Below are 22,462 nucleotides of genomic sequence, written 5' to 3'. Positions count from 1 at the left end.
TAAAATTTGAAGCGAGACTTTTCCTACCAAGCAACATGTTCCCACTCATCACCAGTCCAATGTCGGTGTTAACGGGCCCAGGCTAGGTGTAAAGCTTTTTGCTTCGGCTCCGAAAGCCCATATCGATGTTATTTAGATGAATGGTTCTCACTCTGACACTTGTGGATGGCCTAGCACTGAAATCTGCAGCAGTTTGCTGAAGCGTTGCACTTCTGTCACGTTGAACGATTCACTTTAGTCGGCCGCAGCGATGTCGGAGATTTGACGTTTTACCCGATTTCTGATATTCACGGTACACTCGTGAAAGCGTCGTATGGGAAGATCCCCACTTCATCGCTACGTCGGAGATGCTGTGACCCATCGCTCGTGCGCCGACTATAACACCATGTTCAAACCCACTTAAATCTTGATAACCTGCCATTGTAGCGGCAGTAACCGATCTAACAACTGCGCCAGACATTTGTTGCCTCATATAGACGTTACCGACCGCAGCGCCGTATTCTGCCTGTTTATATATCTCTGTATTTGAATAAGCATACTAATACTAATTTCTTTGGCGCTTCAGTGTGTTTCACCCTGCAGAGCTGCTTGAGCTCTTTTGAAACTTCCTGGCAAATTTAGACTACTGCAGGTTATGCAGGAGAGCTTCTGCGAAGTTTGGGAACGAAGAGAGAGGAGCTGGTAGAAATGTAAATCTGAGGGCGGATCGTGAGTCGTGATTGGACTGCTCAGTCGGTAAGAGGTTTGCCCCAAGGACCAGTTTGCAAGTTACAGTTCTAGTTTGGGCACAGTTCTAATCTGCCAGGAAGTTTCAACTGACTGTTGCGATCGACTGTACTGCTAATCGGCCTATGTTGCCCATACCGCGATGCTGCGCTCGACACTAGCTGAGTGCTGTGTGTTGTGTTGCAGGCGGGAACGTCGAGCCGGCGCTTCCACGCCGCAAGAAACACCCTGAGCTAGCGTACCGCACGCATGAGTTCCTGGCCGCGTCGGACGACTCTCTGGACTCTGCCGTTCCGGTGGACCGCGCCAGGGTCAGTATGCGCCGCTTTCCGGCCGCTTGCTCTGCAGAGCCGCTAGCTGGTAAGTGCTTCTGGCGCCATCTCCCACCCGTCAGCCCAGTGGCGCGTAAGTAGCCGACTTACTTCACTGGCAGCCTGCTGTGCTCGTCGTCGCAAATATGTTCACTTCCAGTTGTCCTACACACAAACACACACACACACACTCATGTCATTTAGTCACCGATTTCTCGAGATCCACGAAACAACGTGACCGCTGACAGTTTAAAGGTGCCCTGGCAACACTGCATCCCGTGATACGGATATTAGGTAAACTGGAAGCCTGGCTATGGGCCAGTGCCATTAAGATAGTCAATACGGGCTGTAGAAGGTGATGTGCGAAATTTTGAATAGGGGATCGCCGAATGATAAATGTAGCCGCTTAACTGGAATGCTTAACGATTGTTGGCATCTCTCCTTTGCAAAGTGTGAAGTGTTGTAAGTGTATGCGTCCAAATAAAGACTGGAAGCGGAATGCGTTCTAGGTGCGAAAGTGATTTATTAACTACGTTCCAAGTGCCATACCAGGGAACTGGATGGTTCCGATTACCAATAAGAAAGTTTTTATTCTAAGTGCCATTAATATGGAGCCACCACTTTTTATTTGTGATAACACAAGTACAGCAATACAGCAGTAATAATTCTAACTAGTAGAGCTCTAGTCAGCAAAAACAGTATGTCATTTCTTTCACATTTTTACATGAGAATAACATTAGTAATGCCTGAAATTTTCGGGGAATGAGAAAACGATGATCATATGTAATTTCTTAAAATTTAAAAAATATTTTTTTAAAACTATTTTTTTTAAATATTTTATTTGCCCAGTCGCTTACATTAACAGAAATTAAAATATGATAACTAAACTAGTTTCAGCTGCCAGTGCAACCATCCCAAGATCATGTTCTTATGAACTGCAAGTTGAACAAATCCTGGATGTAGCTGTAATAATCATATCATGCAATAACTTGCGCTGGTATAAGAGAAAAATTCACTGAAGAAAAAATTTTGGTTGCAACAGCACAACAAAAATAAGACTTGTTCTACACCATAGGTGTCAAAAAGTCATCGTGACACGGTGTAACTTGATGATAGAAAAACAAAATCTCTGTGTGTCCAGTTCGGCTAACTTGACTATTCAACTTGGCTAGGCAATCGAAAGAGTTTTGAAAAAAGATTTTTTTCAATTTCAAGAAGTTGAAAAAATTAAATTTATAAAAAAAAATACCTCAGTATTGACTACTGGTTCTTAAACAACTCCAGTCTTGAGAGCAGATGTCGCAAAGTTTACTAAAAAACTGCCTGTGCCGTTGAGGAAGAAATGGCTACACCGTCAATAGGTGTTTCTGTGTTGAACTGATAAACATGGCTGGTCTTTCAGATGAAGTACGGTGTGGCTATTCGTAGCCAAAACATAACTGAAAATTTGACTACGACTTTATCACCCATGTTGCAGCACCAGTCACATTTCTGTTGTGCTCTTACAACCAAAGAAGTTTTCAGTGAACTTGTCTCTTATGCATGATATGGTTGCTAATGGTACACCCAGTATTTGTTCAACCTGCGTCTCGTAAGAGTATAGTCTGAGGACGGTTGCGCTCAAAGCCGGAACTAGTTTAGTCATCATATTTCAGTTTCCATATGCAGGGTTGTACCGTGATGATGTTACAAACTTTCATGGATGATGGTTAAGATTAAATTATCAGATTGGGGTAAGTGAACCTGATCCGGGAACGACCAGGTCGAAATTTATATGCGAAAATCGTTCTAATATCCCTGATAGTGAAATATATGTACCGGTATTGTTATTGCTAAGATTGTAAGGTAGACAACTTTCAGAGGTGGTAGCATGGGCCAAAGCAAGAAAAAAAGTCTAGCAAACATGAGCTCTAAAGCGCATATTTTAAGAGCTGCAAGCACTTGTTCATCTTCACCACTGTGAGACACATCTCTTCTACTACAAGCTCTTTGGTTTAAATATTTTTGGAAGAGGTGATATGGGTCAAACCAAGAAAAAAAGTCTAAGTAAATATGGGTTCTAAATTTCATGCCTCAAGAGCTATGGGCACTTGTCCGGAAGAACAGATGTGTTTCACAGTTGCGAAGATGAACAAGTGCTTATAGCTCTTAAGGTACGCATTTTAGAGCCCATATTTATTGTGGTTCGTACCTCCACCTCTGAAAGTTGCCTACCGTACGATCTTCGCAACAAGAGTACCAGAAAATTTAGTTCTCTGTCAAAGGTAATAGAACGATGTTCGCTTCTAACTTTCGACATGGTCGTTTCAGGACCAGGGTCCCTTACCTCAAATTGATATGTTCCCTTCTCCACCGTCCCTGAAAGTTTGTGACATCCTCAAGGATCACGCTGTATGCACGCGATGTAGGCAATCGAAAGAGTTTTCAAAAAATATTTTTTCAATTTTAAGAAGTTGAAAAAATTAAATTTATAAAAATATCTCAATACTGACTTCTGTTTCTTAAACAACTCCAGTCTTGGGAGCAGATGTCGCAAAGTTTACTAAAAAACTCCCTGTGCCGTTGAGGCTACACCGTCAAATGGTCTTTCTGTTTTGCAACTGATAAACATAGCTGGTCTTGCAGATGAAGCACGGTATGGCATACATTTGCCAATGCCTTTCCTCTTTTGAAAATATCGTCGTTTTTCCACTCTACTGTTTCAGAGTTAAGAATTATTAATAGCTATTTGAGGTGGATAAGTATGAGAAACTTTGCATTGACATCAAATGTTTCAACAGCATCTCTAAAATCAAAGAAGTCAGTTGTATGCATTGGCAATACATGCCATGGATTCATAGGATTAGCTGATTAAATCTTGTGTAAATCTTGTGGACAAGAGCCTCGCTTACCTTTCTTCGTTTCTCTGTAATTGTAAAATGTCTGTCGCAGCTGAAAACTTTTGTGCTATCTCTTCAAACAAACCCAGGGGAAATGGAGGACGTCTGAGCATGGCACTTGGAACCACTGCTTGGTACGAAGATCATGCACCTTCTAATAATGAATATTTGAAACAATTTCTCTTTGGTTTGACACATGGAACAAGTATAGGTATTGCAATAGAGTGCCGAAAACACAATATCACTGGAAACATGTTTTTGAAAAAAAGTAGCACTTAGAACGTTTTCAGTTTCCACGCTTCGAATGTTCTTTGTCGTCTTTCCACAATCGCAGCAGTTGATGTGAAGGCAACATGTAAAATTACACAGTAGAGTACAACGTTGTATGTTCTTAGACAAACGTTGTATCGCTTGTTGAGGAACTACAGCACCATACCGTCCAACTTTTTTCGATAGGTCGGAAATAGTGTGACGGTGAGTTTTATAACCTACACAATTTTGGCAGCGCTGTAGGGTGTCCCAGGAGCGCCAGACAAACAGGCGTCGAGAACCGCCCTCCGGAGACGATTAGTCCGTGAACAGAACACTACTTACTGTTCTTCAGTATACACATGGTACCCAAAAGAACACATTCACCAAGTCGCGATATGGCAGGTCACAGAGCAGACTCTCCCTACACAGTCTAGCGCCAGACATGTGACTGCAGGGCAGGTACTGTACGAGTCGCATGTTTTCGGGAACTCTTAGAAAAAGTGGCAACGGGTTGTAGTTTGTGGTTGAGCGCGCATGTACAGTCGATGAATCTTCTTCACAGCTACGAAACGACACTACGGGTGACATATAACTCCTAACCCACATCGCGGAGGCTTAGGTCGACCTCTAGCCCACCACTAACCTGGCCGTGCATAATGTCATCCTACTGACTTACCTGTGCCATCCTGCTTCAGTAAGACTCGATTATGGTGTTCCGAACCCTCAAACATGCAGATCAGTACACCCAAGGGAGAAAAAAAGAGGAAAAAACAGTTGAGACTATTGAAACGTAGCAGCGAACATCCTGAGTACGTCATGTCATTTAAATATTCAGGTGTAATTCTAAGAATGGAATAGGTCTAATACTTAAAATGAGCACTAAGCAAGACGAATGGAAGACTCAGATATCTTGAAGCGTTTCTGGGAAAGTGCAGTGCATCTGTAAACGAAATCGCATGCAGGTCGCTCGTGCGATCAATTCTAGAGCATTGCTCCAGCGTTTGGAGCCTTTATCAAGTAAGTGCGACGTCTCAGACATCGATTTTATTCAGAAACGTGCTGATTCGATCATAAAGAAGTTGGTATAGCCTACACGAAAGTGTGGCAAAGATGCTCTTGAATCTTACATAAATGTTTCGAAGAGAGGTGACTTAGTTCTCTCGAAACCCAGTTGGACAAATTGGAAAACTAGTATTCGTGGCAGACTGTAAAACTGTTATGTTGTACCATCGTATATCTCGGGGAGAGATCATGAGAATACAATAAGATAGATCCGGGCGCGTACAAACGTGTGCAGAGGGCCACTTTTCTCTCGCTCAATAGGTGAATTGGTAGAAGTGGAAAATCGCGTCAGCCACGTAGTGTGGAGTATGTCTGCAGATGTAGACACGGACTCCTGTAGCCACACTGAGCAGTCTCCTACTGGTGCACCTTGCGTGTCAAGTTATTCCGTGTTATCCCACCACACATCAGTCGACATGGATTACCCACCAGCCAATGTGGTTTCGTGGTTCTCGAAGACCCCTTGACTTATGGACATGAGTGTGTGACGAACTTCGTATGTGGAACCTTCTTGGGAGAATTTCACCACGCTACATTCTTTAAATGCACCGGCTGAAATTCTCAGCAGTCTATCTACAAACACAGTCTCTAAGCATAGGAACCTGTTTGTTATATACAGTGAGCCTCAGGTAGAAGTGACATCTCTCATATTTCACAACCGCTTCAAGATATCGAAACTATGTTTTATGTTTTATGTGGTAATTCGTAACGGGCGAGTATTTCACCATGTTCTCAATGTAGATTTACGGAACGAGGCAGGGTTCTGGCTGAAACAATGGATTCACAAAGATGGGGGCTAAAATCACTGATTCTCTCTTCCAGCCAAAACCAGCACGGTTACCCTTGACCAATTCTTCCCCTACGGTAGTCCAATCCGAGCTGGTATCCGTCTTTAATGTCTTCAACATTGACGGGCGTTAAATTCTAACCTTCCTACTTTAGCGTACTTGCAACTTCTTATGAACAGAAACACTGAAACATCGATGTCTCATTTGAAAGGAAATATGTCCTTCCTTAATATTATTCATGAGATCTTAATAAAGGAAATTTAGCGAAGTGATGCTTTGTGAAAGTTCTCCCAAAACTATTTCGAAACCAAATATTGACAAAACACACACAGCGCTGTCTGTACTCTGGTATACCATGCCTGCGAGGCATAGATGGGTCTGAAATTGTGCTGTGTTGGCCTATTTGGCTCATATCCCATCTTTCTTAGTCGAATTTTAATACCAAACGTAACATGCGTTATGTAGTACTCCTATTATTCAAGACCTCTTTTCGTTCTATTTGTAAAAAAAATACTCCCAGATATCTTCAATATTTCATCAGATAAAAAAATTAATAGTATTAACTATACCACTAAATACTGAGCTTTTCAGTTATTATTCACTTTTTGAAAATATTATTTCGAACTATCTCGAACCGTTTGTGAAATATAAGGGGCGCCCTCATCACGTCTTAGATCCTATGTATATATCAACAGTTATAAGGCAGCACAAACCAGATAGGAAATAGTGGCATGCAGAGATCAATAACTCACAAGGGAAAGGAGTAATAACTCCAGCTGCGGGAATGTGTCATACATAGATTATCCCAGAAGCTGAAGGTGACACTGAATTTAAGCAACGAAGTACCTCATGAAGAAAGGCATGATGTCGGGGGCCAGGAAAGTCCACCTTCCTTAAAAACATAATCACTGTGACTTAAATTATCCATGTTACATGGAAATGTTTGAGGTCTGCGACTTTTTTATGAAATAATTTCTACTGCGTCACTCACATTTTAGTAATATTTAATTAGCATGATTCGTTTCGGTGGCGTGCTGCCATCAGAAGGTCTTGATAGTTACATTTGCATTACGTTACATTAATCATAAGTATCATAAGGATTATTTGTTGGTTGTGCCCTGAGGTTATACATCGAAAAATAATCCTGTACTTAAAAAACATTTATTTTATTGCGTAATATAACTGGGTTTTATGTTGTGTGATTTAAACATACAATCCTCTTATAGTACACATTAAAATAAATGTATCTTCTCGTACAGGGTTGTATTTCGATACGTAACCTCATCGGTACACCCAACAAATGAATCTCAGCACACTTCAGATTAATGTAATGTTCATGTATGTGTAACTGCACTTGATGATGACAACATGCAGCTGAAATGCGTCATGATAATTAAATAATAGTGAAAAGTGACGGAAGCGGAAGAAATTAGTTCATAAACAATGATTTCAGAGAACATCAGTGCGTCTGCCTCGTAGTCTGATATGTTACGTGACTGCAAATAGAAAAATATCGAGAAATACCCATAATTTATAAATTAGTTTTCTCGTACCTGCTATCACATTTGGTTTGTGTAAGTGAAAAACTCCTCTTGGTCTAGAATGGGTCTATTCCATGAGATTCAGTCACGCATAGGTTCATAGTTTCGATGATACATTTCTTTATACAGGCCAGATACAGGAATGTGTTGTTATTACTGTTATTATAGTCTTATCGCCTCTGAGCATTCGCGCAATCTTCTCATTGTTGTTTCTTTCTTTGCGATGATTCTTTAACTCCTTTCTTTAGGCGTCTTTTTATTACGACACATTTCATACGTTGTTTAACTGATCCCTCTCAAACCCCATGGTGGCTATTGTCAGTAGCAGTGCATCAAGATGTTAAGACAATTTCCTGCCTTCTGATACACACGATTCTTCTTAATACGAGGTATCAATGTCTCTAGTGAAAACATGACAAAAAGACTACAGGAGATTCTGAATGAACATGGGCCTCATTTTTGTTCATTTGCCCGTTATCCAAATGCGATCATAAGTAAAAAAAGTTGGGACAACAAGAGTTTTCGTGATCCAGGTTTACTCAACAGACAATTATAATGATACGCAGCGCACGTATTGCTTCGATCGAGGTGTCCTGGTGTTGAAGAGCAAGCCTCAGATTCAGCCACTGAGAATCCCTAAACAGCCTGAGTTTGTTTTCGTCTCTAACAGTCTAGCCGTCCCTTTGTAATATTCATTGCATTTGTCGTGTGAAATGCTGATCGACCCTATCATTTGTGATTCTCCTACCACAAAATGCTTCTGTGATTATCTGCTGAGAAGTGAATCACTGACATGCTCTCCATATAGCCCTACCACACATATTGATTTCCATCTGTTCTATGGTAGGCATTTAGAACACTAACGGTCAGCCTATGCCTTTAACGTAGTTTGAGGACTCAAAACAGATTTCTTTTCTAATGACACCAATGTCTGGCAGTTATCGACGAAAAAACTGCCATAATGTGTCAACATAATTACAAGTTTATAAGAGGTCTTACTAGGTAACCTTTTTAAGCATGCTCACAGCCAGATAACCTGGAAACTATATTTTCCTGATATCTCTCATTTAGCTATGTCACTTCAGCGGCAACGTAGTGTCCAGGTAAACTGTCCCTCCATTAAAAATGCATAACGCCCACGTCATGTCTTTAGCTCTACTGACGAACTAATGATAAGTGGCATGCAAAATACAAACGAAAGTCGAGATCCAGTTCTTTGTAGAACTACCAACAACTACCACCACCTCTCTGGTTCAAGACTGCATGGTAACTGAAGAAAGAAGTAAGTTCTAAATGAAATCACAAACGATCATTTCTGCAAGCAAGTTTTTATTTAATACTGTCATCAAGCCCTCATAACGTCAGCGACAGGTGAGAATATGAATGGAACAATGTTTTTTCCCCTTATTATTGTATACAATTTTAATATTATCCATTTGTTGCTAATAGTTAGTACGACCAGCACTGACTCGGTATGTCCTTGGAATGCATGCGTATAGTAATGCATCAGCTGATTTCTGAATACTGGTGAAGGAATGGCTGGCTCTTTCTTTCCGGAACCCCGACCGATAACCGCGATATCAGCCTGTCACTATTCGGTGACAAAATATGTTCTGTGCCCCAAATCTTCAGCCAATTATGTGAAGTGCCTTTCCATTGCACAGCATTGCGGCCAGGGTGTAATTTGTCTGAGTGCACCCAGCGAAGAAAAAGAGGCCGCTATTATTAGCATGCTGCCTGCCACCAGGGACTTGAGTGCCGCCGAACTTAATTTACGTGCCTTTGTTCGGAAGTTGCAAGTACACAGTAAGAATTCAGCGTTCTGCCCCATCTTCATGGTGTGAAATTAAAATATTTCATATTCTCTAAAATCAAAAGCACGAATACATGCTCAGTAATTACAAACGAATTTTGTGTCCAACTTGGCATCAATAGCTGGTGGACAGACCTCCCGTTCCTGAACCTAGTACGACATTTTATTACTAGCTTTTGTATCTGAATGTAGTCGTCCAGTGATTGAAAATAAAAAGAAACCTTCTTGCGTAGTTTTCCTGCAAGAAAAGACAAGTATTTCTTCAGTCGTTACCTTATGAATACCAAAAACCTATTGTTCTTTGAGTTTGTATACCTTACCAATATGTTAAATTTCTTTGCATGTCTAGCTTGAGAATCGTTTTCCTTCGCATGCGTACACAAATTTGCATTATTCTGTGACCATCGTATGCGCAGTGTGATGTGGTGTATGGTTACCGAGAAAAGGAAGTGTTCAACAGAGTAACAGATTACTTAAACGTTCTGGTCGTCTACAGGATGCAGCTGCAAACTAACTCGGGCTATTTAACACCAGTTGAACTACAAATTTTTTTATGCGTTTGCAGGATAACTGAAACCAAGCGTACCGGTACTGTGTTCAGTTCCCTCCTAACATGTGAAGAAATAGAACGCATATTACCGCGCGTGCAGCCGGGTTTGTATTTCACTCTCCTCATTACACCAGGTCTCTACCGTAACAGTTGTCAGACGCATTATCTCTAGCGTTAAGGTAGATATTTGTGAGTTCGCTTTCTAAATGTGTGAGTGGATTCAATCCAAAGAAATGCTGTTAACTATATGCTTCACATTAGACGCCAAGGGTTAACATAACATGACGGTTTGTTTCTTGTTGCAAAGAAAATGTTTTTGAAATTGAATTTTAGTTGTCCAAATTAGTCTAGTACGATATTCGGCTTAACGATTTATATTGACAGAGAGATCAAAACACGACGTACATCCGTTGCACCAGCAGCGAGTGAGTAGGAACGGGATGAGTTCGGCAAAGAAGAAATGACGAATAATTGTTTACCGTATAGACGACTAACAGAAGACACTGGAGCAGATTTTTTTTTTCAGCATGGTACAAGGGTCATTCAATAATTAATGCAATACATCTTTCTTCTCAGAACATGTTTATTGTTAAGAGTCAGAATTTTGTGATAATATACATCAAAATGTCTTGTCCATGTTCTATTTTTCTACGTAGTCTCCATCACGTGTTATGACGGTACGCCAACGTTGTGGAAGAGCGTGTATTCCCTCCTGGTAAAGGCTCTTCTCCTAAAAGAGTAGCCATGTTTTCACTGCATGACTGACACCCTCGTCATCTTCAAAGTGTGATTTCCGTAGAGAATATTTAAGCGGCCCAAACAGATGAAAGTCCGAGGGTGCCATGTCTGGACTGTAGGATGGATGAAGCAAAGATGTCCAACCCAATTTGGCGTCGTGTTCCCGGGTTCTCAGACTTGTGCGTGGGCGTTCATTATCGTGTTGGAGCAAGATTTCTGCTGGATTCTTGTCCAATCGAACACGTCGGAAATTTATTCAGGGTCTTCACGTATGCCTCTGAATTGATGGTTGGCCCTCTTGGCATCACATCCACGAGAATGACGCCATCACAATCCCAGAAGACTTTTCCGGCAGAGGGGGTTGTCTTCATGGGCGATGCTAGAAGTCGGTCAAGGGAGGGGGGGTTAATTGGGGGGGGGGGGAGGAGGGTGTTCAAGGAAATGGAATATCGCTTAACAAAAGGAGAGTTGGAGTCCTCAACCGACAAATTGGTAAAATTTGTTATAACAAAATTCACTGGGTATTTCCGTCTTCTGCCCAATTTGTCACGCTCATTCGTCTCTGTTTCTTTTTTACTGAATACGTCAATGATATTTTCAATGTCCATATCTCTTTCTTTATGGATATTCGTCAGAGCCAATCCATTTAGTCTCACCTGCCCCATTGTTTTACGCAAATAAGTCTTTATTCGTCTCAAAGTAGAGGTCCTTCGTTCAGGGGCGCTTTTGGTGACGGGAATAGTCCCAAATATTTGAAGTAAAACATGTACATTTGGGAAAAAACTTGTCACAGTTCTTTAAAACTTCAGTTGCTGTTTCAAGTCTTTACTTTCATCAATCCACTTTTTCTTCCATAGTTTCAGCTCTCTTTTCATTAAAAGCGAAGAACTCTCCAAAAACTGTTCATATTTCTCGGATGCCTGGATCACTCCATCCTCATTGTATTTTAAACGGTATGCAGGAATGAGACCTTCAAGTGGTAATATGGTGCGAAAATCTTGGGCGTCGCCAGCACTGCAACGCGTCTACAGAAATGTGTGTGCCCGGGAAAATAATACCATTTGACCCAGGTGTCCGGCGATTTTGAAGTTTTTGTCTGGGGTTAGCAACTGAAGTGTTGGTAGGCGTTCCCGGCATATTTAGCTTTCTCGATTATTGTAAGTGATAAAATTAATATAAATCCAATGTGTATTAATAAATAATAAGACGCACATTTTAATTTAAATGACATTTATTAGTTTAGATAGTAAACTATTTGCCGCTCTTATTCATTTGTTAAAATGTGTTTGAAATACATTGCTACATAATTATTAAAAAAAATGGCTCTGAGCACTATGGGGCTTAACTGCTATGGTCATCAGTCCCCTAGAACTTACAACTACTTAAACTTAACTAACCTAAGGACATCACACACATCCATGCCGGACGCAGGATTCGAACCTGCGACCGTAGCGGTCGCGCGGTTCCAGACTGTAGCTCCTTAAACCGCTCGGCCACTCTGGCCGGCTATTAAAAAAAAAATGTTGAATCTGATTTCTGAAGTCATTTTATCCTGTGTAATATGATACTTTATTGGGGGAGGGGGGGGGGACTAAAGCCCCCGTGGCGCCCCCCTTGCCATCCCACCCTCCCCTGGTTGTCTTGAATTTCTTCTTTTGTGGTGAATGAGGATGATGCCACCCCATGGACTGCCTTTTTGTTTCCGGCGCAAAGTATTGCACCCAGCTTTCGTCTCCCGTAGCGATCGGTGACAGAAAGGCCTGTCTGTCGATCTCAAAACGCTCCAACAGCTCAGATGAAACGGCCTTTCTTTGAATCTTGTGGTCCGCTGTGAGCATTCGTGGAATCCATCGTGAGCACCTCTTTGAATATCCGAGAGTGTCGATCATTGCAGACGTACTTCCAATGCTGACCGACAGCTGTATAGCCAATTGTCGAGATGTGATGCGCCGGTCGGCACGAATAATGGCACCCGCACGATTCAGCATGTCTGGATGTCTGGAGTAGTGGCTGTGACAGGACACCCCGAACGTGGCTGATCATGGAGCTCTGTTCCCGCATTTCCTGAGGCTGTAACTTTCTGTACCCATCGCCTAGCTGTACTCCTATCAACTGCAGCATCGCCATGTGCTGCACACAAACGTTTATGAATGTTCACCACGGTTCCTTTTTCTGCACACAAGAATTCAATAACAGCACGCTGCTTGTAACGTGAGTCGTATGTAGACGTCATTTTCACGCTGTACTACGGCTCTGCCATCTGCCGGAAAGGTTCGAAAATTCACGGGCACACAGAACAAACATCAAATGTGAAGCAGAAACAATGACGTTTGTCTATATAGATATTAATGGCTTTTCAAAAATGTGAGGCGTTACTTATTGAACGACCCTCGTAAAATAAAGTAATTATTGTGTTGGGATGTGGGAAATCATACTCCAGTCCGATCAGTGAAAATCTTCTCAAGGTGATATTGTTCCGGTCTGCGATAGTACAATGGCTCACTCTCCACCAGTCTCTAATGCAGTCGATAAACATCAGAGAGCATTTGACGGGCACCAAACGCCCCTTCTCGTATCGTGCGCCGAGCCGCGCCACGCTGCTTGCCTACTACCGCCAAGTATCAGAAATAGCCAGTCGCTACCCAATCACTTGATATTATCCTTATTTTGCCGTCTCTGTTAACACACATCACGAACTGAATATCGCCACGAACTACTTCAACACTGCTCTCTCGAAAGGGAAAACAGAATTCCACTTAAAATTTTTTGGTTGTAAAGAGAAATAAACCGTCGTGTTTCGTTGACAATGGGCGTCACGCATAAGCAATTCGCGTATTTTAGGTTGACATCCACATCGCAAAAACTAAATTACAGATATCTGATGAAACGTGCGACGAATCACTCGCCGGAGAGAGGCCCGGTTTCAGAGAGGGCGTGGGCGTTGCCGGGGATCGATCTTGGGTATAAATAGCGGCGCGTTGTCAACAGTAGCGCACAGTTGATTCGAGTCCAGCCAGCAATCACGTCTGGGCTCGTCACTAGTTGCTCCTGAGGTAGGCGATCGACTCAGCCACTGAAACAAAGTGGAGGAGTACGGAACCGCCAGTCCCGCTAAATTCCGTGAAATAATATTCTGTCGAATCCTCGGAAAATACTTCAAACAACGAACGTAATTCACACATACCTGCGCAGTACAACAGTTCATAAACGGAACATTCAAGGTTCTTGCAGACTAAGTCACATCCGATTTTGTGGGTAAAGGAACACGTATCTTAGTTTTATGCTCAGAGCAGGTTTTTTTTCAGTTTGAGACTTTTTATTGCAAAGTCCAGTTTTGTACCATCTCTGGCAATGGAATACCGCAACACATAGACGATAGTCGCCGTTGAAGTTTTAGCGATAATTGCTCCAACTGAAGTGCGAACCGTCAGCTTTCCATTTCAAAAACTAAACTTCGATCGCTCGTTTGGCCTCCACTAGAGACACGAAATTACGTTTCTTCTGTTCACAATACAAAATTTAGACTAGCTAGGAAAACAAAGAGTCTTAGCGAAAGAAAAAGCAATGGGTTTTTTGCAAGCTAGACGATTGTAAATCATATGTAGGTTGTATCTGAACAGCGCTACACTGCTGTCTTTCAGTAACTACACAATAGAACTTCCTGTCTAAGAACTCCTATATTCGAAGTGACTTCCAAACTACCAGCGCTGGAGTGAATAATACATTTGCGTCGACAGAACAGAGACTACTCCTATGTTAGAAAGGCTGTGAGGATGTAGAGGACTGACTTATTTCTTTCCACTTTCTGTTGTTCTACATTTGTACGAAATATTTTTTAAAGCGAAACAGTTCTAAATACCAAGATTGATTTGATGTTCCTTAATGTGAAAACCGGATCATGCTGCATTTTGCCATTTTTCAGATGCACAGGTATGCTTAGACATTTCTTCTTTGTTTTGGTGTCAGGCATATGTCCTCAGTAAATGTAACAGTATTTCTAGTACACTTAGTATAACTGCAATTTACGTAACAACAGACAATGTAACATTTCTTAGCGGCACTAGCGGATACATGTAAGATGAAAGCATACGTGTAGAATATGCCATTCCATTTCGGTAGTTTTTCTATGTTTATGTTTCCTGAAAAACGCAAGTTAACAACAGTGAAATGAAAGAGAGGCTTCCGCAGGGTTCATGATTTACTGAAACGAAATTAGGACTGCAGATTTACTCAGCAAAAGGTAAAAGTAAATCTGTCCTCAACCCGATCTATAAATCGCATTACAAAGCATGGTCCAGCTGCAGGTGGCATGCCTTCGGCTTCCTGCGACACGATAGTCAAAAAATGGCTCTGAGCACTATGGGACTTAACTTCTGAGGTCATCAGTCCCCTACAACTTAGAATTACTTAAACCTAACCAACCTAAGGATATCACACACATCCATGCCCGAGGCAGGATTCGAACCTGCGACAGAGCGGTCGCGCGGTTCCAGACTGAAGTGCCTAGAACCGCTCGGTCACCCCGGCCGGCGACACGATAGTCGTCCCACCCAACACGTTATACAAGGTCTTACAAATTAACATAAAAAGCGATCTACGGGGTAACTTGCTTTTTCATATGCGCGACTACGAGAATAAAGTCCTAGGATCGACCAAAGCCAAACTTCAGATTTTTGGAGTTTTAGGCTGACACTTTCTGTCACCAAACAACACTTCATCACTTAGTTTTGCCATTTTGTAGACAAGTATTTATTTAGAATACAGAATATACTTTGGGTTTTTTTTTAAATGGTTGCTGGTCAAAAGTGGTTACTCAGAATTATTATCCCTGCAACAGGCCATCCGTTCGTAAGATTTCAGTGATCGTGTGGCTTAAAGGGTGCAGGGCTGCTGCGAATTTCGAAGAAAACGCTTTGTCGCGTGAAACGCTACGTGAAAGAAAAACGGACATTTCGTTTCGGCAGTATCCGTACCTATGAATCAGTTCGAAAGGCAACGAACTATAAACACCTTTGCTTCAGTAACGCTGATTTATCTGCATTTATTGTTTATCAGTCATTGAGATAAATTAGCGTTTGGACATTCCTCTTTACTTTTCAGTCTATACTTTCCCTTAAGTGTACCATGGAGAAGGATGTGATATAAAATCTAACACGCAGGAAACTATTCATTCCAGTATCAGAGTAAATCATAAAATTGTTTTCCTTGCTTCTGATTACTCTGTACGTATGTAACCTTCCCCTTAGTTTCAAATGGAAATTTGACTATTTTATAAAATCTTGTCGGGCGTGAAATATTTTATTAGTATGTTAGCTGGTAAGGATACTCTCGGCTTTTCGGAAGCTACATCTTACTTCATTGGTACAAGTACGTAAATCTCGTTGACAGTTACGGGCGTAGGCGGTAGTTACCGTTATTACCTCCTCACTTCACCCCTCATGTCTCTACCCGATCGATGGGCGACACTACATCAAAGCTCCTGCACAATCAGACCTTCGTGTTTGTCATTATTTTCTCTCCAGCAATGCAGTGAATGTGGAAGATACCTGTTGATTACCCGCTCTCTTACACTTTTAGCTTTGTATTTCCCATCTACTTCTCACTCCGAAAAGAAATGCTATCGTGAGCAATCTCTTTTCTATCATCGGATCTGCAGCATTCCATCGGTATAACTGTCTCCGCAGGGCGTAAATGATAACTGTTTACTGTGCACCACAGTGGTGCAAGGGAAGTCAGGACGAAAAATTTATATGGAAGTTTTGTTGTCTATCAGTATGCGAAACTAACTGAAATCGGCGTACAAAAGCCACCGTAGTAACAACGCGTGCCCACCTTGTGAGATTTTGCGTATCCTCTTGACCTCTCACGCCACCGGCTTAGTCAGTCTTAACCATATGAAACTCATTGTTTTCTCCACAGAAAGTACATCTACATCTACATCTACATGATTACTCTGCAATTCACATTTAAGTGCTTGGCAGAGGGTTCATCGAACCACAATCATACTATCTCTCTACCATTCCACTCCCGAACAGCGCGCGGGAAAAACGAACACCTAAACCTTTCTGTTCGAGCTCTGATTTCTCTTATTTTATTTTGATGATCATTCCTACCTATGTAGGTTGGGCTCAACAAAATATTTTCGCATTTTGAAGAGAAAGTTGGTGACTGAAATTTCGTAAATAGATCTCGCCGCGACGAAAAACGTCTTTACTTTAATGACTTCCATCCCAACTCGGGTATCATATCTGCCACACTCTCTCCCCTATTATGTGATAATACAAAACGAGCTGCCCTTTTTTGCAGCCTTTCGACGTCCTCCGTCAATCCCACCTGGTAAGGTTCAAATGGCACTGAGCACTATGGGACTCAACTGCTGAGGTCATTAGTCCCCTAGAACTTAGAACTAGTTAAACCTAACTAACCTAAGGACATCACAAACATCCATGCCCGAGGCAGGATTCGAACTTGCGACCGTAGCGGTCTTGCGGTTCCAGGCTGCAGCGCCTTTAACCGCACGTCCACTTCGGCCGGCTCCACCTGGTAAGGATCCCACACCGCGCAGCAATATTCTAACAGAGGACGAACGAGTGTAGTGTAAGTTGTCTCTTTAGTGGACTTGTTGCATCTTCTAAGTGTCCTGCCAATGAAACGCAACCTTTGGCTCGCCTTCCCCACAGTATTATCTATGTGGTCTTTCCAACTGAAGTTGTTCGTAATTTTAACACCCAGGTACTTAGTTGAATTGACAGCCTTGAGAATTGTACTATTTATCGAGTAATCGAATTCCAACGGATTTCTTTTGGAACTCATGTGGATCACCTCACACTTTTCGTTATTTAGCGTCAACTGCCACCTGCCACACCATACAGCAATCTTTTCTAAATCGCTTTGCAACTGATACTGGTCTTCGGATGACCTTACTAGACGGTATATTACAGCATCATCTGCGAACAACCTAAGAGAACTGCTCAGATTGTCACTCAGGTCATTTATATAGATCAGAAACAGCAGAGGTCCCAGGACGCTTCCCTGGGGAACACCTGATATCACTTCAGTTTTACTCGATGATTTGCCGTCTATTACTACCAACTGCGACCCTCCTGACAGAAAATCACGAATCCAGTCGCACAACTGAGACGATACCCCATAGGCCCGCAGCTTGATTAGAAGTCGCTTGTGAGGAACGGTGTCAAAAGCTTTCCGGAAATCTAGAAATACGGAATCAACTTGAAATCCCCTGTCGATAGCGGCCATTACTTCGTGCGAATAAAGAGCTAGCTGCGTTGCACAAGAACGATGTTTTCTGAAACCATGCTGATTACGTATCAATAGATCGTTCCCGCCGGCCGCTAGTGGCCGTGTGGTTCTAGGCGCTTCAGTCTGGAATCGCGTGACCGCTACGGTCGCAGGTTCGAATCCTGCCTCGCGCATGGATGTGTGTGATGTCCTTAGGTTAGTTATGTTTAAGTAGTTCTAAGTTCTAGGGGACTGATGACCTCAGATGTTAAGTCCCATAGTGCTCAGAGCCAATTGAACCATTTAGATCGTTCCCTTCGAGGTGATTCATAATGTTTGAATACAGTATATGCTCCAAAACCCTACTGCAAAGCGACGTCAATGATATAGGTCTGTAGTTCGATGGATTACTCCTACTACCCTTCTTAAACACTAGTGCGACCTGCGCAATTTTCCAATCTGTAGGTACAGATCTATCGGTGAGCGAGCGGTTGTATATGATTGCTAAGTAGGGAGCTATTGTATCAGCGTAATGTGAAAGGAACCCAATCGGTGTACAATCTGGACCTGAAGACTTGCCCGTATCAAGCGATTTGAGTTGCTTCGCAACCCCTAAGGTACCTACTTCTAAGAAACTCATGCTAGCAGCTGTTCGTGTTTCAAATTCTGGAATATTCCATTCGTCTTCCCTGGTGAAGGAATTTCGGAAAACTGCGTTCAATAACTCCGCTTTAGCGGCACAGTCGTCGGTAATAGTACCATCGGCACTGCGCAGCGAAGGTATTGACTGCGTCTTGCCGCTTGTGTACTTTACATACGACCAGAATTTCTTAGGGTTTTCTACTAAAATTTCGAGACAATGTTTCGTTGTGGAACCTATTAAAGGCATCTCGCATTGAAGTCCGTGCCAAATTTCGCGCGTCTGTATATTTTAGCCAATCTTCGGGATTTCGCGTTCTTCTGAACTTTGCATGTTTTTTCCGTTGCCTCTACAACAACGTTCGGACCTGTTTTGTATACCATGGGGGATCAGTTCCATCTCTCACCAATTTATGAGGTATGAATCTCTCAATTGCTGTTGCTACTATATCTTTGAATTTGAGCCACATCTCGTCTACATTTTCACGGTAAGTTCGGAAGGAATGGAGATTGTCTCTTAGGAAGGCTTCTAGTGACACTTTATCCGCTTTTTTAAATAAAATTATTTGCGTTTGTTTCTGGTGGATTTGGAAGAAACGGTATTGAGCCTAGCTACAACGACCTTGTGATCACTAATCCCTGTATCAGTCATGATGCTCTCTGTTAGCTCTGGATTGTTTGTGGTTAAGAGGTCAAGTGTGTTTTCGCAACCATTTACAATTCTCGTGGGTTCGTGGACTAACTGCTCGAAATAATTTTCGGAGAAAGCATTTAGGACAATTTCGGAAGATGTTTTCTGCCTACCACCGGTTTTGAACAAGTATTTTTGCCAACATATCGAGGGAAGGTTGAAGTCCCCACCAACTATAACCGTATGAGTGGGGTATTTATTTGTTACGAGACTCAAATTTTCTCTGAACTGTTCAGCAACTATATCATCGGAGTCTGTAGGTCGGTAGAAGGAGCCAATTATTAACTTAGTTCGGCTGTTAAGTATAACCTCCATCCATACCAATTCGCACGGAGTATCTACTTCGACTTCACTACAAGATAAACCACTACTGACAGACACAAACACTCCACCACCAATTCTGCCTAATCTATCTTTCCTGAACACCGTCTGAGACTTCGTAAAAATTTCTGCAGAACTAATTTCAGGCTTTAGCCAGCTTTCTGTACCTATACTTGAATAATTAACGAACGTTGTTCTTACATTCACACTTTGCAATATTGCGTTTCGTGTAAATTTTTTCACCGACTTTGTGAATTTGAACCGCGTAAAATTAATAATTAAATCTTTTTGTTTCTCTGGCATTCTTACTGCGTGACTACTGTGCTTGTAAGTGCTAAGTTTAGATTGATTTTCAAACTAATTAGTTTCAAAAAAGTCTTTCTTTCTCTTCATTCATTCATTCTTCATTTTCTTTCATTTTCTTCATTCTTCTTTTTCATTTTTTCTTCAAGATTAAATTACTAGTGTTAAGAAAGTGAGAAATTCCAAATTCTGACAGACTAAGCCGGTGGTGTGAGAGGGAGAGAGGATACTCAAAGTCTCTCACGACGTGCATGCCCTGTAGCTTAGGTGGTTCTTGTAGGTCAGTTTGAAGTAGTTTCCTGACTTGATAGACCACTTGTGTCGTACATCAGGTTGTTCGTCTCGACGTCATCTAAGCTACTGTGATACACTGTAAACTGTTACTGTTTACACCCTGTGTGTCCACACCTTGCGTAATAAAATTATCTTTCTCCTGTGCTTTGTTGGAAATAAGTGAAATAACTCACCGGTACGTGCTTTCACACATAAAAGTATTTGTAGCAAGCCGAAAACTGAGTCATTCGCCAGTGTAACGTAGTTAGATGGTTTCAAGTGATGTATATGCAGTTAGGAGATTCGCTGTTGTCTGAACATATTTACTTGTACTACGCCCACATTATATTAGTCCTTAAGGCTCCTCGTTAAAATCTGCGGAAGAAATTAAAGATACACTTTGGAAACATCGGAATGTGGGCAGGAACGCCACCATTACACGCTAGAAGCATGGAAAAAGGACACCTAGAAGAATGATTCGCGATAAACATTGGTGCACTTCCATAGTGATTCATCCTGCTTGGATGTTTACGTCGGGTCCTGGCAGAGAGGTCTTTAACCACGCCACAGGACCCTACTGTCCGATCCAGTGTATTCATAGCACCACGCAGGTATACCAATAATAAAATACTAAATACAGCGTTTTAATGTTGAGGCAGCCATACACGACGACGAAGTGGAAGTGTTACGCTGGAAAGATCTGAAGAAGGCCATAACGGTAGAAGCCGGTGATTCCCAATATTAAGTTCAAAATGTGTCTGAAATAAATAATTTCGCATAGCTTTCCAACAGGAACTACATCTCTCAATAAACTCTGCGTCCGCCCTTAATATTACTTTAAAGACATCGTTTCTGAAAATACAGATGTGTATAAGCACTAGTAATTATGGAATGTATAGTTGCGTTTTTTCAGAAAATATGTGTTCATAACTTCAAAGTAATTGGGTTCAAATGGCTCTGAGCACTATGGGACTTAACATCTATGGTCATCAGTCCCCTAGAACTTAGAACTACTTAAACCTAACTAACCTAAGGACATCACACAACACCCAGTCATCACGAGGCAGAGATAATCCCTGACCCCGCCTGGAATCGAACCCGGGAACCCGGGCGTGGGAAACGAGAACGCTACCGCACGACCACGAGCTGCGGACTTCAAAGTAATTACGTGATTGTTTTTAGGGATAATAAACACTTTATATACTCTCGTATCGTCACACAGTTCGTCTCTTAATATCAAACATACTTTGTCCAAGTGTACAGAAGATATTAGAAAGTGACAGAAATCAGCAGCATCGACACATCGATACTGAAGTCGAATTAACCTTTTTTTGAGCGCTATTTTGGCTTTACTGCACAGTGATATTCTGTGCAACACATAACGTGTCGTTAGAATATTTGGTGAGATTACAGGCACTGGAAAGCGCCACAAGATCAGCAAACAAAGTAAACGTTCTCACAAACCTGTTATACTGCTCTTATGTTCTTATGTAGCAGGAAGTCTACAGTACACGCCGAGACACAAAAAAAAAAAAAAAAAAAAAAATTACTATAAGATGTCCGTGTATTTAAGTGAAGATATTTTTGTACGGCATATTTGCGCGACGAGGGTGTCATACCTCGAAACATGTTGCATAAATAAGGCAATTGAAGCAAAGTGAAAAAGAATTGTGTCAGGTAGCGGTCCCCGTAAAATCTATTCATAAATGTTAGCAAAGTCACAGTTAAATAACCATCATCATGGGTGGAAATGGAAAGTCACTCGGCGTTTTACACCCGAAGATATGTGACATCCACAAGGCACAGGACATAAGCGTCTGTTTTCTTTTTGCTGAGCCCCCGTTTTGTTTTGTAGTTTGAACGGGAACGTAGAGAGATGTGTAACGAGGTTAAGGGGCTCCCCCAGCTGCTGACAGATGGCACCTTACAGGGAGCCGTCACTCAAGCCTAGCGGTTATTTACATAGCGTGAGTCAGCGGCGGCGCTATTGTCCGGCTGTATTGATTTGCCGGCCTGACCCAGCGGCACACGCCCCCTCGACCGACCGCCGCCGTTTGTTCTGTCTGCACACTTCTACCTAGCTGGAGTCTGTACCGTTACATCTGCTCATCTCCGCCACAAACAGTTTTACCGAGTAATGGCTGCTGTTTCAACATAACTGCGGTGGGATATTTCTAGCGACCATTTGAATATAAAATAACTTCATTACGTCCGTTGCGGATGACGAACTGCATATGTGATAAAATTGGCGATTTATGTAGGAATATTACGCAACCAGTCACTTTTTTTTAATTTGATATGATTAATTGTACCACTAACTAGTTTTCGAGCCACTG

At 42.0% G+C, this 22,462-nt stretch overlaps 1 protein-coding gene across 1 annotated transcript in view; it reads left to right on the top strand.

Moving 5' to 3' along the window:
* Nucleotides 1-22,462, top strand: part of LOC124722543 (microtubule-associated protein 1B-like) — a 633,686-nt gene that overhangs the window by 97,643 nt on the left and 513,581 nt on the right. Inside the window, exon 3 of the mRNA XM_047247685.1 lies at nt 913-1,037. Within this exon, the coding sequence (XP_047103641.1) occupies nt 913-1,037 (125 nt within the window). The remainder of the gene's footprint in view (nt 1-912; nt 1,038-22,462) is intronic.

The sequence above is a fragment of the Schistocerca piceifrons genome, chromosome X, assembly GCF_021461385.2.
Source record: "Schistocerca piceifrons isolate TAMUIC-IGC-003096 chromosome X, iqSchPice1.1, whole genome shotgun sequence".
Taxonomy (NCBI): Eukaryota; Metazoa; Arthropoda; class Insecta; order Orthoptera; family Acrididae; genus Schistocerca; species Schistocerca piceifrons.
Note: the sequence above shows the minus strand (reverse complement) of the source record. Positions and strands in the feature narration are given on the sequence as shown.